Raw genomic sequence first — 16,482 nt, 5'->3', positions numbered from 1 at the left:
CTCATATTAATCACATTTACCAAGTCATGCGGTAATTATTCATAATAACCGGCGATTATTCATAATTTTCACATTTATCACTTTGACCGTAACATATATATTAATATATTTTATGTATTATCTGTATGTATTATTTTTGGTTAAATTTTACACTTGTGTTTATTATTATTTATTTCATTAGTGTCGACACCGCCTTCCCCTTCATTTGTTTTAAGTAACTGTCCTCTCTATAGGTTGTCTGGAAGAGATCGCTTCATAGCGATAAGACCGCCTAATTGTACCTTATGTGTTCCTTTTCTTTCTATTTCTTTTTATGTGGTGTACAATAAAGAGTATTTATTATTATTATTATTTTTCTTTCAAATAATATTTTAGTAAAAAATTTACGTTTTATTTGGTACATTTTCAGTCTTTACTTCTGGCAACATTACAACATAATCAAACATGGCGCGCGTACACACGGCACCGAAATTTTTACATTTTTCCCTTTGTTTCTCTGTTATTTTATGTTTTCTAACCAGTTCAGTATGTGCAAATCGTGAGCTAGATGAAGATAATTGGAGGGACATCCTTGAAGGAGAATGGATGGTGGAATTGTGAGTATTTTTTCACCACCGGTTTCGTTGTAAAAACGTGTCATGTAAGTTTTGCTGCGGTTTTCGATGTAATTAGTTTGTTTAGAGCTTATTTTTAGCCACCTACGCCCAGGGTGGACTATTTTTATGGATATCTAGCATGGTTTTTGGCATAAATGGTGGTGGTATTGGTGTGAAAATCAAGCATCCCACATCGGGTTCAATAAACCACGACAAGGTCGTGCCTAGCTAGGGTCCGACCGAAGAACCGTTTCGAAAACCGTGACGCATACTTTTTTACTATTGTCTCCATAACTGGATGCTTTTCATGTGACACAGGGCAACAAAAGGATCCAATTTTAATGAAAATTAATTCTAATTAGATCGTTTCACATCTAGCTAGAGTATTATTGTTGTTGCTGTTACAAGTTTCTATGAATTGGTGCAGAAAACATTATTAAGTTGTTGTTAATAAACTTATGCACAGAGGTTTTCTTATTACACAAGTTCTTTAATAAGATTACAGTTTACAATTTAACAAACCATTTATTTGAATAACAATCATCAAAAATATGACATGACCTTTCCTTGGAATCAATTACCAATAGTTAGAGGCAACTCTGGTAGATGTTAAATGGTTTGTAAACATTGATAAATAGTGATCTATTTTTATATTTTAGGAATGGCCATGACGCTCAATACTTCATTGCTTCCATAATGTATGCGGATACCTGATAGTCCAACATAGCTGAACTACCTTATACCCAAAACTTCACTCACATAAACTTTGATTATTTTCACACAAATTTATACTACATTCTCTGTACTTTTCTAGTGTTTATATGTATAAAATTGTATAATATTTTCACAAGGTCAATATAAACGATCATAACTTTTTATTTCATTTTAATCATCCAAGTTAGTAGGTTTGTTTCTGGGAATCAAATATGTAAATGACTCCCTCATTTGATTCTCTACATCAAGAACAGTTGTGTTTCCTTAGAAGGTTTCAGGATATGATACCAACTAATTTAATCTATGACATCATACAGACAATGCCATAAACACAGATAATCGTGAAAATAAGATGATGCGTTACATTATTGACTAATGCAAACAATATTCTAGTCACTAGTGAATCATTCCCTAACTTAAGAAATAAATGAAATGATGACTAGATCATTATGCTGGGACCAGCTGATTTAGGGCTGATTTTTCAATCGTCGGATAGCTTTTAACCAGGGCCGTCTTTAACCTACTAGGGGGGCACTTCAGGATCAACGGGGCCCTTTTCATCTTGAAAAAGGTTTTCTTTGAGAGCAGACGGGGGCAGTGGCGGCGTAGCATGAGTTGGCACCCTGGGCGGACCGACCTCCCCCACCGTCACCCTTACGTCGTGAGGGAGGTCCTAAGGCTCACTACATTTACAGAGTGAGAGTGGCCGTATTCCATTCCAAAACACGGCCCTACTGATTTATTTATTTATTTATTTATTTATTTAAAGGCACAACCACAGAATACAATTCAATAAAATTACAATGATAACTTAACTAGGTTTCACATTTAAATTATATTCCTATGAATGTTGCACACAACATTTATATAAGAATAATTAAGATATGGAGCTTGAACAGGTTAAATATCAGTGGCTACGTTTACTTACTTAATGCATAATTCAATTGAATTTTTAAATGAGTAAAAATTTTGAAAATATATATCTAAATTGGTGGCATTATCATTATATAATCTGCACATTCGAAACAGAGGGTTATTATATGCTACATTGTTGCTGCAAACAGGAATACAGAATAATTTCAACCTTCTCTTACTTCCGCTCGTCTTAAGTGATAAATGGCTCAATAAATCCATGGCATCATAATGATTGTTAACAATCTTATACAGTATAATTTGTATGTGTAGTAAATTGATTTTTTAGGCTATTTCAAATAAGACTGAGCCCTTTACTAAGTAATACTTATATTCCACAGCTACGCCCCCTGGTGCCCGGCGTGCAATGCGCTCGCGCCGGCGTGGCGTGAACTATCGGCGCAGGCGACGCGCAAAGAGCTGGGAATGCGTGCGGCTGCGGTCGACGTCACCAAGTCGCCGGGGTTGAGCGGGAGATTCGTGGTCACTGCGCTGCCTACGATATTCCAGTGAGTGGACTTCTAATGAATAGGTCTATTTATTAAGCATGACAAATAGTCAAATTCAATAAAGAGGAGACTAAAAACAAATGAAGCTGGTTTCTTGATTGCTAAAGGTTGTAAATCAAGTAGGAGCGTGGGACATCCACCATCAAGGTAGACAGATGATTTCGGGAAGCTTATCTGGAAATTTATTTATTTATAATCTGGAAATCATTGGGGAAGGCATTATGTTCAGCAGAGAACATCCCATGGCTAAAATGATGAAAAATTTTCTCGTGGTCACCCTGTTACGTACCATCGTCTTATAGTAAGTAGGTTGTTGTAGGCGGTCAAGCTGTAGATCCTGGCCACACAGGAGTTGCAGCGGCGAGAGCGAGAGGTGGAAATAAACCCGTTAGTAAGTAGGTACCCGTTTGTTAAGGCCACGCCCCCTGGTGCCCTATGTGCAATGCGCTCGCTATCCGCGCAGGCGACGCGCAAAGAGCTGGGCGTGCGTGCGGCTGCGGTCGACGTCACCAAGTCGCCGGGGCTGAGCGGGAGATTCGTGGTCACCGCGCTGCCTACGATCTTCCAGTGAGTAGACTTACTGACTTATTACCCTCTAGGAGCTAATGGGAGTAGCTTTATTAAGCAAGGCCAAAATCTTAATAAAAAGAGGTACTTAAAAGGACTAACAGAGCTAAGCTGGAGACGTCACCAAGTCGCCGGGGTTGAGCGGGAGATTCGTGGTCACCGCGCTGCCTACGATCTTCCAGTGAGTAAAGAGATACTTAGAAAAATTATTGTTTGACGATTGCTAAAGGTTGGCTACCTAAAAGTTGCTAAATCCACCACGTACCAGCTAACGCAACGTGGAACGTCGAACCAAAAAGTGTTCTGGTCCTTTTTAAGCTTGCAGGAACCTGTTGAATGCAGGTAGGCCGCTTTTTATCTACAATCTGGAAATCATTGGAGAAAACCTTTGTTTAGCAGTGGACATCTCGTGGCTGAAATGATGGAAGGTATTATGTAGTGGGCACAGAGTTACCTACCATCGTTCAGTAAGTAGGTTTATAGAGGCAGTTAAGCTGTAGATCCTGGCCACACAGGAGTTGCAGCGGCGAGAGCGAGAGGTGGAAATGAACCCGTTAGTAAGTAGGTTTGTTAAGGCCACGCCCCCTGGTGCCCGGCGTGCAATGCGCTCGCGCCGGCGTGGCGCGAACTATCGGCGCAGGCGACGCGCAAAGAGCTGGGAATGCGTGCGGCTGCGGTCGACGTCACCAAGTCGCCGGGGCTGAGCGGGAGATTCGTGGTCACCGCGCTGCCTACGATCTTCCAGTGAGTAGGCTTACTATCTTCTAGCTAAGGAGAAGGCGCTGCTGCGCGCAAGTAAACAATGATCTGAGTGAAAATATTTTATTTACATAGTTTAAAGTACTTATTAGTGTCAATAGTGATATATCCGGGAACATAGTGCTTCAAATTCGTCTCACAAGTGTAGGCAGGAAACAATTCATCAAACTTACAGTGAAATTTTGATAAAATAGCGCCGGACATGAACACGTAAACGGAAAAATCAGGAATGCCTTCTTTAAACTCAAGACTCTTTATAAAATAAGACCATTTCTAAAAGAAGAGCTGCGCTTAATGCTCACTGACTTACTCGTGCTCTCCCCTTTTAACTATTGCGGCTCAGTAATTGGTCCCAAACTAAATGTCAGCACTGAAAAAGATATTCAAAGGGTACAAAACGCTTGTATACGGTTTTGTTTTGATGTACCTCGAAGGGAGCATATAACCCCATACCTAAACAGTAAAGGGATACTAAATATGAAGGCTCGTAGGGAACTGCAGTTTGCCTGCATGGTCCACAGGACAATATGGAACAAAAAGCCTGAATATCTGTACGAAAAACTTCACTGGGTAAAAGACAGTGCACTAAGAAGTCTTCGAACAGCTATTCAAAATAGATTAAAAATACCTCAACATTGTTCTTCTCGATTTCGTGGCTCTTTTAAGTTCGCTGCTGCTAATATATGGAATGACTTACCGCCGCCTATGAAAGTAAAAATGAGTATTGCTACCTTTAAAATGAAATACAAAGTGGCTCTAAAAGAAAGACAATTGGCAGCAGAGAGCTTAATTAGTGGATATTCCAAATTATTGCCCCTTAAGGATTTTTTCAAATAGTCTACACACTACACACACACACACACACACACACACAAACACACAGACACCCACACACACAAACACACACACACACGGTTATAGTGTATTGGGTAATGGCACAGAAGGCGTACATTTTCGTTTTCTTATAGGTATGCTTATGTATAAATAGTAAATTTAGATTGCAAACATTTTTTTTTTCCTTTAAAGTTTATAATTGTTTCAAAGTTTATAATTATTTCTTAAGCCCTCATAACTTTATTCTCGCTCAACATCCTAGAGAATTGGGCATGGCTGAAAACCAGTGTTGCAAGGATCTGTCCTTACAACGTATACTGAGCCAGGTCCAATTGCCTTCAGTGTACTTATTAGTTGTAAGTCTAACTACCTGTACCTACCTATGTCTAATGGTTCGAAGGCAATAAATACATTTTTTATTTTTTTATTTTATTTTTATTCTAATAAGACTAGGTTTTCAAGCAAGAAGAGGTACTTAAAAAGACTAAGAGAGGTTACTTAAAAAGACTAACAGAGCTAGGCTGGAGACATCACTAAGTTGCCGGGGCTGAGTTGGGAGATTCGTGGTCACCGCGCTGCCTACGATCTTCCAGTGAGTAGGCTTACTATCTTCTAGCTAATAAGACTAGGTTTTCAAGCAAGAAGAGGTACTTAAAAAGACTAAGAGAGGTTACTTAAAAAGACTAACAGAGCTAGGCTGGAGACATCACTAAGTTGCCGGGGCTGAGTTGGGAGATTCGTGGTCACCGCGCTGCCTACGATCTTCCAGTGAGTAGGCTTACTATCTTCTAGCTAATAAGACTAGGTTTTCAAGCAAGAAGAGGTACTTAAAAAGACTAAGAGAGGTTACTTAAAAAGACTAACAGAGCTAGGCTGGAGACATCACTAAGTTGCCGGGGCTGAGTTGGGAGATTCGTGGTCACCGCGCTGCCTACGATCTTCCAGTGAGTAGGCTTACTATCTTCTAGCTAATAAGACTAGGTTTTCAAGCAAGAAGAGGTACTTAAAAAGACTAAGAGAGGTTACTTAAAAAGACTAACAGAGCTAGGCTGGAGACATCACTAAGTTGCCGGGGCTGAGTTGGGAGATTCGTGGTCACCGCGCTGCCTACGATCTTCCAGTGAGTGGACTTATTTTAGGCTGAGTTGCACCATCTTACTTTAACTTTGACATACGTCAAAAATCTGTAAACTCCATACAAAAAGCACAGTTATCGTCATAGTTACCGTTAAAGTTTGGGGGTGCAACTCAGCCTAAGTAAAGCAGAGACAAGAAGAAATGTTTTCAAATGAGCAAGGCAAAGAATTAATTTAAAAAGAGTAACTTAATAAAACAGGACGAAGATTTCATCATTGCTAAAGATATTATTTGCGAGAAGTCAAGTAATCCACGTACCTGATAGAGCAGCAGGGTATGTCCACCACCAAGGTGTGTAGATAACATCATAAAGGTGGTAAGAAGCCAGCTACTCCCAACCCTCCATTCTCTTTATCATTGAGGAAGGTTTATGTTCAGCAATGGATGTCCTATTATGGCTTAAATGATGAAACTAAAAATGAAATAAGTTTATTCAGCAAGGCTCAGTGCCTGGTGGTAATATTTATTTATCATCATGAATCCTGCCTGACTAAATTATGACGAAGGCCCAGAACAAATGGTGAAATGCAACTGCAACTTTCTGATCATTCTGATGAACGAAACTGAAACTGCAAGTTTCAAACTGGTTGCGTCATGCGTGATCTCTCAACGGACGCTATGGCAGAAACTTGATGCAACTCAAAAGTAACTAGCAGTTGCAGTTACGTTGCAATTGCGTTTCATTGTCTGTTCTGGGCCTAATTCTTAGCCCTATTAACACTATCTATTAATTCTAACATTAATCTCTTGTTCTTCCCCAGCGTAAAAGACGGCGAGTTCCGCCAGTACAAAGGCCCGCGCGACGCGGATTCAATGCTCGGCTTCGTGCAGCAGCAGCGGTGGAAACAAACCGAACCAATCCCCGGCTGGAAGGCGCCTAACTCGCTGCAGATGACCCTGGTGGCTGAGTTCTTTAAACTGAGCCAAGCTTTGAGGGTAAGAGACTTTTTTGATTAAAACATAAATGTTTATGTAGCACCTTTCGCAGCAGAACTTGTCCGTAGAAGCAACAAATAGATCGTCTTGGGACACCAAAACTTAAGACTCTTATGACAAAGAGTACATGGATATTGCTTGCCTTGTTTCTTTAAACTCAGCCTGACTTGTAAGGGTGAGTAGCTCGATGATTGCTCCATAGAAGCATCTAAGGATTATTGAGGCAACAGCGATGGAAGCAGACGGAACCAATCCCCGGCTGGAAGGCGCCTAACTCGCTGCAGATGACGCTGGTGGCTGAGTTCTTTAAACTCAGTCAGGCTTTAAGGGTGAGTGACTTGAGACAGGTTTTAAAGAAACCTTAGAGTAGGCGCACACCGTTTTTTCGTCGGCCGATAGTTTAGTCGGGCAGTTGATCAGTATGGGCATGTATGGGAGTGCGCACACTACGCCGATTCGATTTGGCCGATTCTTCATACAATTTAAAATCGGGCACAACTATCAGCCAACTAAAAATCAACGGTGTGCGCCTACTCTTAGGCAGCAGTAATGGAAGCAGAGAGAAGCTATTTCAGCCCAGCCAGGTTCTTAGGGTGAGTGACTTAAGACTTGTCTAAGCAAGAAATAGATCATCTTGGAAGCACCTAATCCTAAGCTTAAAGAACTCAGCCAGGCTTTGAGGGTGAGTAGCTTAACACTTGTCTAACGAAGCATTCAAAAACAATTTCAGCGCTAGTAACAGATGGAAGAAACATCAAATACGCCGTCTTGGAACATCAAATCTTAAAGCTTTTGTGATAAGAGTGCACTGACTTTATTTGCCTCGTTTCATCATCGAGGCTCTGAGAAGTAGCTTGAGACTTGTCCGTAGAAGCATCTAAGGATTATTTAGAACAGCGGTGGAAACAGACAGAGCCTATCCCCGGCTGGAAGCAGCCGCTTATGATTTCGAAATCGTTCGTTTCAGCCAAATGACGTCCACTGCTGGACAAAGGCCTCTCCCAAGGTTTTCCACAATGAATGGTCCTGCGCTGCCCGCATCAAGGCTCTTACCGCGACCTTCACCAGATTGTCGGTCCGAGTAGGAGGCCTGCCCACGCTTCGTCCTCCAGCCCGTGGTCGCCACTCGAGAACTTTTCTGCCCCAACGGCCATCGTCTCTACAAGCTATGTGCCCCGCCGCGATTTGGAAATATTAGGCGTTATTGCCGGCCGTTTGGTGTAGTGGTTCGGAACGGACTACTATGCCGAGAGGTCCCGGGTTCGGTTCCCGGCCCCGGAGAAATTGAAATGATGAATTTTTTTATATTCTTTTGTAACGATTATGTATCTATCCCTTGTAGAGCGTGCACAATACTTTGATGGAGACGTACGGGCTGCCCACGTGGGGCTCGTACCTGATCTTCGCCATCGCCACCATCTTCATCGGCGCGCTGCTCGGACTGGTGAGGACATAAACATAATACATGTATACATTTTAGTTAGGCCCACTGGCCCAGAACACACGGTGAAACGCAATTGCAACGAAACTGCAACTTCAAGTTACTTTTGAGCAGGGTTCGAGGATATATATCAAGGGATATATATCTTGATATATATCGGATATATATCCGATATATATCCGATATATATCCAGCCTGTTTTGATGATATATATCAATTTTTAAAATTTGTAACTATATTTGTACTTTTTCACATAAGATTTTTGTTTTTTAGTTGATTTTGCCGTATTTACAAGAAGATTTTATGTTTTTGCTTTATTTGTCTGATTGTAAGTTTTAAAAACATTAAAAACATGTTTATGTAACACATATGCAATGGTATTCATAAATAATACAATAAAATAATAGTATAGCTTTCATACAAATTTGATATATATCAAAGTTGATATATTTTATATCGGATATATATCATAAATATCCGATATTTTGATATTTATAATAAATATCGGATATTTTCGAACCCTGCTTTTGAGTTGCATCTAAGTTTCTGCCATAGATTCCGTTGAGAGACCACACATGACGCGACCAGTTTGAAATCGGTTTGACTCATACACCTTTACCACGTACTGGCTTGCATTACGTGGAGGTCCTTTAAGGTGGGCAGGTGACCGTATGAAGGTTGCAGAAAGGTCCGCTTTTAAATCTTGGAGTTGTTTTCTTATGTTTTTACATTATTTTTTGCGCTTGTTCTCATCCAGTCACACCATTACTCGATGGGACATCTCTTTACAATGTTTTGTCCCGTCAAGTCACACTGCTACTGGCTGCACTGTTACTTGTTAAGACTTCTTTCATTACGATTATTTCCCAACGGGTCACTCCTTAATTTTAAAACAGGATAAAGAGATTTCGTTAATGCGAAAGAAACAATATCACTTGTTGGGAACAAGCGATTTTTTGTCGCGTTATCTCGTTTACATTATCGGCGGCCATTGAAAAAGTACTTGACATTTGAAATTTTGCATCTGTCCTTCTTATTGATACTCGAAGGGCCTTCCTTACAAGATACCTTCAGGCTATTTTCAAGTTTTTAATATAATTTTCCCTTACCCAGGTGTTGGTGTGCGTGATCGACCTGCTATATCCAGTCAGACGCTCCGACAAAGTGCTGGTGACGCGCGCCGAGCTCGACCGCCTGGCCAAGGGCGACCAGGGCAAGAAGCCCGACGACCAGGTAGGATACATAAACAGATGAAACACCAAGATATGGAGTTTCCCTACGTGGTCAATTAGAAATGAGGAGATCTACACCACTCCAACATTTTCGACGTAAAGTTGTGTCCGTTTTTGAACAAATAAAATATTTGAGTTTTTGACTTGATTTGCTGTACTGTACAGTTACTGAATCTGAAAAAAAAACTAATTCCCACACCAAAATGAAAAGGTACATTTACGGAAAAGGTAGATTTAAAATTATTGATTCTTCCATATGTGACAAAATTTGTCCGATTAGCCTGTAAATTGAGCTGAAATTGTACCAAGTGGATACTGTTCATTCTTTATTTAGTTGCTATATAGCGTCCATGAAACTCATATAAATTATTATTTTATAAATAGACAACTAGGAGTCGGAGTGGTCGCCATGGCTGAAATCGGTCGGATGGATCATCATCATATATTATTTATAATTGCAGGAACTTCTGAACGACGATATAGTGGATGACGCCGATAACGCCAACAGTGACGCCGAGAAGAACTCCCCGAGCGACGTAAGTATATTTTTTTAGACTCACAAATCCGTATCGCGGTGTCGTTTTTACAGCTAGTTGAAACAAAGCATAGACGTAAACGTAAAGCTAAATATCTCATGTGACAATGAAAATACTAGGAAGGTACGTCCATTATAGGTGTACCAGAATCTCATGGCAAACAAAAATATTGGAAAAGTGTGTTTTTCATATGGCAATTGTCTATGGTTTAATTGTCACCTGTCAAAGAAAATTATGAAATCTGTCAGCCGCTGCAAAAATTTTGTAATCTCTTCTTGACTATTTGTTATTTTTGTGAAAAAGTCGAAAAAGTTCAAGCAAGGCATATTGTTTTCAATGTGAATTGTAAAATAAGGCATAATTCAAAGTCGATCTTTGATTCTAAAGCGCGTCGTCGAGTTGACAGTAAGTTGGACTGAAATGTTTTGATACATTTAGTTTATTACCCAACTGTGTCAGAAGGAGGGTTGTGTTTTTTTATATTATTCTTACTTAATAGCTGCTTTATCGGGGTTTTCAGGTAGATCTCACAAATTGGTGCAGATGTTATGACCATGTAAAGAAAATTTAAAAAGATTTCATAAAGCAAGATTGAATAATGGAGAAGTCTCCAATTTTTTTCTTTGAAATAAACTTGAAATAAATATAAGTAGAACTAATAATAATTGTGAAATAATCATGAAAATATCTCTACAAATAAATAAGTTACAGGGCCCTAAAGTTGCGCATAACTATTCACGCCATTTTGATCGGTGTATTCATACAGTCATTCGGAGTACAAACAGTAAATCACCGCTGATCCAGCCAGTTCATTTTTTTTTTACATCGAGCAGTTTTTAATTTTTCAACTAGAGTCACTCAAGATTTTTTCTTAGTAAAATTTTGTAACCTTTTTTTTAAATATCCCAGACCTGGCCATATACAAAAAGAACGGCACCGCCTATGTTTCAGTTCCACGCGAAAATATGTAGGTAATTTAAATAATTAATTTCTCAGACATTTCTTTTCTCACAGACGATTTATTTAATTACCAAGACATTTTCCTATGTTAAAAACCTGATGTATAACAACATTCTTCATACACATACCTACCTAAAATGTATATTCGTACTTCATGTTCATTAATATTAGTCATAAAAGTAAAAAATTAAACAGTATCAAGATCGTTTATTCCAATTTCCCCAGTATTGCTCTCAACAAAGTTTATTTTCCCTATTTGCCATGAGATTCTGGTACACCTATACCGTGATACCGAATTTACACCTCAGCTGGAATGAAAAACGGAGCGCAACTGGAGAAGAAGCGCGTATGGACGTTAAAAAATAGCGTAATCGGGGCACTAATTTGTACTTTTCTACATTCCAGTCGTCTGGTTCCGAAGCGGCGGGCGCGGGCGCGGCGGCGGGCGACGCGCGGCGCGAGGTGCGGCGGCGGCGCGCGCGCAAGGCCGACTGAGCGCGCGCGTCACTCCTCACTCCTCACTCCTTGTACACGAACAACCATGTTGACCGCTTTCTAGTGTTGCCAGTAGCCTAATAGGGATGTTTCCTGAGTAAAAAAGCAAGTTTTAATTAGTCCGTCAGTTGGCCCAGCGGTTCCCAAACTTATTTTGTCTACTGCCCACTTTGAGAATAAATTCTTTTGAGCGCCCCCATTAAATTTTCAAGAATCAAATGCTCAGTCGGTGTCTAAGAGACCTCCTAAGTAGATGAAATTACAAATGGCCTACCAAGCCTCTACACAATGCCCCGATTTTTTCCGGGGTCTCTTACCGCCCCCCTTTAAGCCTGCAGCGCCCACAAGGGGGCGTTATCGCCCACTTTGGGAAAGACTGAGTTAGCCCATCAAAAACTACTCGACACGTATTTTTCACTTTTTAAAGCTAATGAAAATGTAAAGAGATAAAGCGTGGCAAAGTTCTAAAGAAAAGGCCCGTGACGAAAGTGCGTGCGTAAAAGTGCAGCACTTTGTGACGTCGCGCGGAACTTCAACGCACTATAACTTTGTAATTATTTGTTTGATTGACAATTCAAAATATACGTGTCCAATATTTTTTTATATTAAAATTGACGGACTAAAAAAATTTTTTTAGGAAACTAGCCTATTCACGTATTTTGACAGTTGAGATCTCGCTGACGTTCAGAAGTCCCATTGAAAAACAGTTCTAAATCCGTATTCACAAGGGTCATTTCAATAGAACGATTACTCGATAGGATCGCAACTCGACGATTTGTTATCGTTGAAGTTTTGTTACGTGAATAAGGCTACAGTTATCGATAGCTTTACGTTAACCACACTGGGAAACTCCTAGCCTGTATCTTCGATCAGGCTGAAGGAAGCGAGCTTCACTCGGAATCCTCATCATTTCAGCCATAGGACGTCCATTGCTGAACATAGGCCTCCCCCAATGGTTTCCGTATTGACCGGAATCCTCAACTGTAGGAAAATATCAATAATTATTGAAAATCTGCTACTCCTTCGATACTAGTGTTTTGATACACCATTTACCTACAACAATAGCTTAGCATTATATCATGTAATAATGTTTTTCAGATCTTTAATAAACTTCGTCAATATCACATCCTTGTCGGGAACGCCTACACGTTAAAATAAAACACCTACATTAGTGCTGTTCTGCCAGCTTAGGTCTGGACATTTAAAGCCTACTTTTTCATCTTTGCTTCCCAAAAACACGTCAAAAGTTGTTCGTCTACAAGGATCTTAGTCAGCTTGTCGTTTAAAAATTTCCGATTTAAATCGACAGCTATAACATCAGTTCTGCAGGACAAAAAAATCACAAACGATTTGTCGAAATCACACAAAAAAATATTGTAACTTGTCCTAAAGAATTTTAGTCTCAAATATTACTGGGCTGGGACTAGAAATGTAAAAGCTGAACCCATTGAGTTCTTATGAAAAAAAATCGAAAAATTCAAATGTAATAAACCTACATTTCTCTGGTACACATTATGTATACCAGAGACATGATGGATTATAAACGATTGTATTGTAATATTATTGGTTTGATATGTTTATTAATTCGAAGTGTCACATCAAATATTTAGTTTGTGCCAGTAACTTTTCTTTTAGCCAATGCTATGTATCTGATAAACATATCAACCCAATATGTTATCAATTTTGCTAAACACGCTCCTGAATAGTGCGACAACGAGTGTGGCACACAGTCAGCGTCAAATAGTGCGAGACACCGAAAGTGGTCAAAAAATTGACAACACAACCTTATTCCAAATTGTAACAAAGACGTGTTGCGAACTTATTGCCCACTTTGGGTGTCACGAACTATTTGACACCGACTGTACCGATGCAAATGCAATGTGACAGGACGTCGTATGACGTCTGCGCACGTCGTATCCAGCTCGTCACGTGGCAGTGTCCAAAACCGTGTCAAAATTTAGGTACGGACGTAAGACTGGCATTTATTTTGTGAGCTAGCTCAAAATATGCATTTTACGGGACACGGCTCTGAATCACCATGCTTGCACCTTCAAAATATAATGCAATATAAAAGGTCCGCACGGTCATAAGACCCGTGTCCCCTAGAACGTCGGAACAATCTCATTCTAACCGTATATTCATAGCATTTACCGTTCACTAGTGTTTTGTTTCTCGCACCAAATTCTAGCGTATCTTACAATTAATTTTAGGTGTATCGTCCATTATGTAATTAAAAGTATTATTCGTCATTTTATAATTTAAATTAACTCTTCATAATTTTAAGTTTTCTTACAGAAATAATACGAAAAATTCGAAGAAGCGACGCCGAAGTCATGGTCGATTCGCTTTATAACTGCACATTCCTCTTTGTAACCGAAAGCTCAAACTGACAGTGAATAAATTTCCATACGTACTTACGAGATTTTTTTATTTATGTTGAAATACTCAAATTGTTGTGTTGTGGTCACTTCATGTTTAGGCTTGTCAATCTGCAGCAATTAATAAATATGTAGTGTAGTAAATGTTTAACTACGAGGTTGCGGCGTCAGCGGGAAGCAAAATATACTATTTTTGAACCATTTTATTCGTGCAATACTAACATTTTGTACACTTGGGTTCGATAAAATCAACTCAATTTTATCCGATCGATGTAATCGTTGTGTTCTGCAATTATTTTGTTTATTCGCCTTTTATTTATAACATTATTGATGAATTTTTGCTTCCCATTGATTGTGAATATTGTTGATACAAAATTGCCTTGTACAAAGACTTAAGATTGTTTTAAGTGTTGCGTTTATATTAACTATTGACCGTAGTGACTTGCTGAATAAAAGTGTATTTATACATTTGCGTTTTATTTATTTAAAAAGGAATCCTTCAATAAAACAATACAGATTCATTCAAATGTTTCTTTATTTAGGTATTTACATAAAATAATTAAGTATTGAATTTCATGTAATTGCAATTAATATTAGTCAATAATTTAGATTTACATACAAATTATAATATAGTGTATGAACCGTTAGATACAAGGAAGATATCCGCGAAGGCTATAATACTATTTCTTGCAATAAAACTACGCAACTTTGTTCGTAAATGGCGGACGTGTGAAAACTGCAAACGATTGGATAACCGATTAGTTTCAACGCCCGCGTAAGCGATCTTAAATCGCATATATCGATTTCGGATTTCACTTTATTTTCCTGAATGATCGATTCATCAGAGCTGAAATAGGCTGTGCGTATACTGAACTAGAGAGCTACATTTACCAACTCATTCAATATAAACACATACTTTTCAAGTCTGAGAAATGATCAAAATTGATGGCACCTATTTCAAAAAGCACTTCAGATTAATGTCGTACTTAAATTGAATACAGTTTATATTATTTATAGCAAAATATTACTCTAAAAACTTGCTTTTTCTGTAAATACTGAGAGGGTTATTAGAAGAACAATACTTTGCTATAGCGCAAAACAGGAGCGTTACAGACTAAGAGGTACATAGAGATATAACTACTTTCGCTTTACTAGTATATTGTCCAATAATTAACAAATGATAGTGGAAAGCTTACGTTTTCGCAATATATGTGTTCTCGATTATAAAATGCATAACTCTTTATATTAATTTTAGCAAAATCTACATTATATAAAGTCTAGTGTACAACCGTGGGCAACATCTTGCGGAAAAAAATCAAAATCCTACTTTTAAGGGTACGTATTATTTAAAAAAAAACTGTGTTATATATTTTTCGTTACAGATATGAATAATGTAGTGTGCAAACAACGACAATGTGCAATCTTTGTAAAAATTCACAAATATCCAAGTCGCCCGCAGTTGTACGCTCACCTTTATTTTATTAATTACAATGTTCAACAATACCCCCCGTATGGGGTCATAATTCAACAAATTTTCGTTTTCACATTTATTAGGTTACAAAATCACAATTGCCAATTTTTAAGTCACTGTAAATATTTTATAATTTCATCAATTGACTATCATTACATATGGGTGGACATAATGGAAGAGTTAAAATTTGCAAAATACAAAATAAAACGGTATTAGAAAATAGATTATGCTAGTTACTATTTCATTGTAAGTGACATACATTATATCATACATAACAGGTTTCGCGAGAATAATATGTGGAAAATACAACTCATTGAGAAATCCATTTTAACTTGACGTAATATTAAAACAGCTTATTTTTTTAAATTTGGTGTTTCGCGTTCATAATACACATTGGTACCCAAAAATTTTGATTACATTTTATATGTCGAAATAAGATACATAATTTCAACTCGCTTCACGCAATAAGAACTGGGAACCTATTTTTGAATCATTCTAATTCACATAAAAATCGTATACATTTTGTACGCGATTCACAATTCAAATGCTTCGAAAATACGTCTCCTTTAATAGCCATTCAATTATCAAACTAGGCGTCATACAATCCAAGCCGTAAATAAGTCAATTTCTGCCAATTAAAGCAATAATTATAAAATTCAGTTCTCGTACAAAATTTATTAAATTTCAATTTCATATAAAAAAGCTAATTATTTTACTAAATTACCGACACACGATCTTTTAAGTCTGACAGACAGATCTTTGGATAACTTATAAAATCGATGTTTTAAACGTAAAAAATAAAATAAAAAATTGCTAATTACACTGTTTAAAAAATATTTATGGAAGTCATTTTTGATTGAGCAAAACTTTACGTCTAGTATCCTTTTAAGTCTCGTTATAATCATAAGGCTATAAATATCCAAACATTTTGCTTTAAATCAATTTGCTCGACCAAAAATGATGTTGTTCTAGTCACCAGACGACCATCCAATATCAATTATTCTA

The 16,482-nt window shown here is 38.2% G+C and overlaps 1 protein-coding gene across 1 annotated transcript; it reads left to right on the top strand.

Annotated features, from left to right (window-relative positions):
* Positions 1-426: 426 nt before the first annotated feature.
* LOC135084608 (thioredoxin-related transmembrane protein 1-like) lies at positions 427-11,894 on the top strand. Its single transcript, XM_063979377.1, has 7 exons — positions 427-596; positions 2,564-2,731; positions 6,790-6,964; positions 8,307-8,408; positions 9,519-9,638; positions 10,099-10,173; positions 11,539-11,894. The coding sequence occupies exons 1-7, from the start codon at positions 445-447 to the stop codon at positions 11,626-11,628; spliced, it is 882 nt and encodes a 293-aa protein (XP_063835447.1). The 5' UTR covers positions 427-444; the 3' UTR covers positions 11,629-11,894.
* Positions 11,895-16,482: the final 4,588 nt, after the last annotated feature.

Source organism: Ostrinia nubilalis, chromosome 26 (genome assembly GCF_963855985.1).
Source record: "Ostrinia nubilalis chromosome 26, ilOstNubi1.1, whole genome shotgun sequence".
Lineage (NCBI taxonomy): Eukaryota > Metazoa > Arthropoda > Insecta > Lepidoptera > Crambidae > Ostrinia > Ostrinia nubilalis.
This window is presented reverse-complemented; position numbering and strand designations above follow the sequence as displayed.

Coding starts and splice junctions, on each gene's coding strand:
- LOC135084608 (XM_063979377.1), top strand. CDS start 445: ATGGCGCGCGTACACACGGCACCGAAATTTTTACATTTTTCCCTTTGT. Junction 2,732..6,789: donor GCGCTGCCTACGATATTCCA/GTGAGTGGACTT, acceptor GTTCTTCCCCAG/CGTAAAAGACGGCGAGTTCC. Junction 10,174..11,538: donor AGAAGAACTCCCCGAGCGAC/GTAAGTATATTT, acceptor TCTACATTCCAG/TCGTCTGGTTCCGAAGCGGC.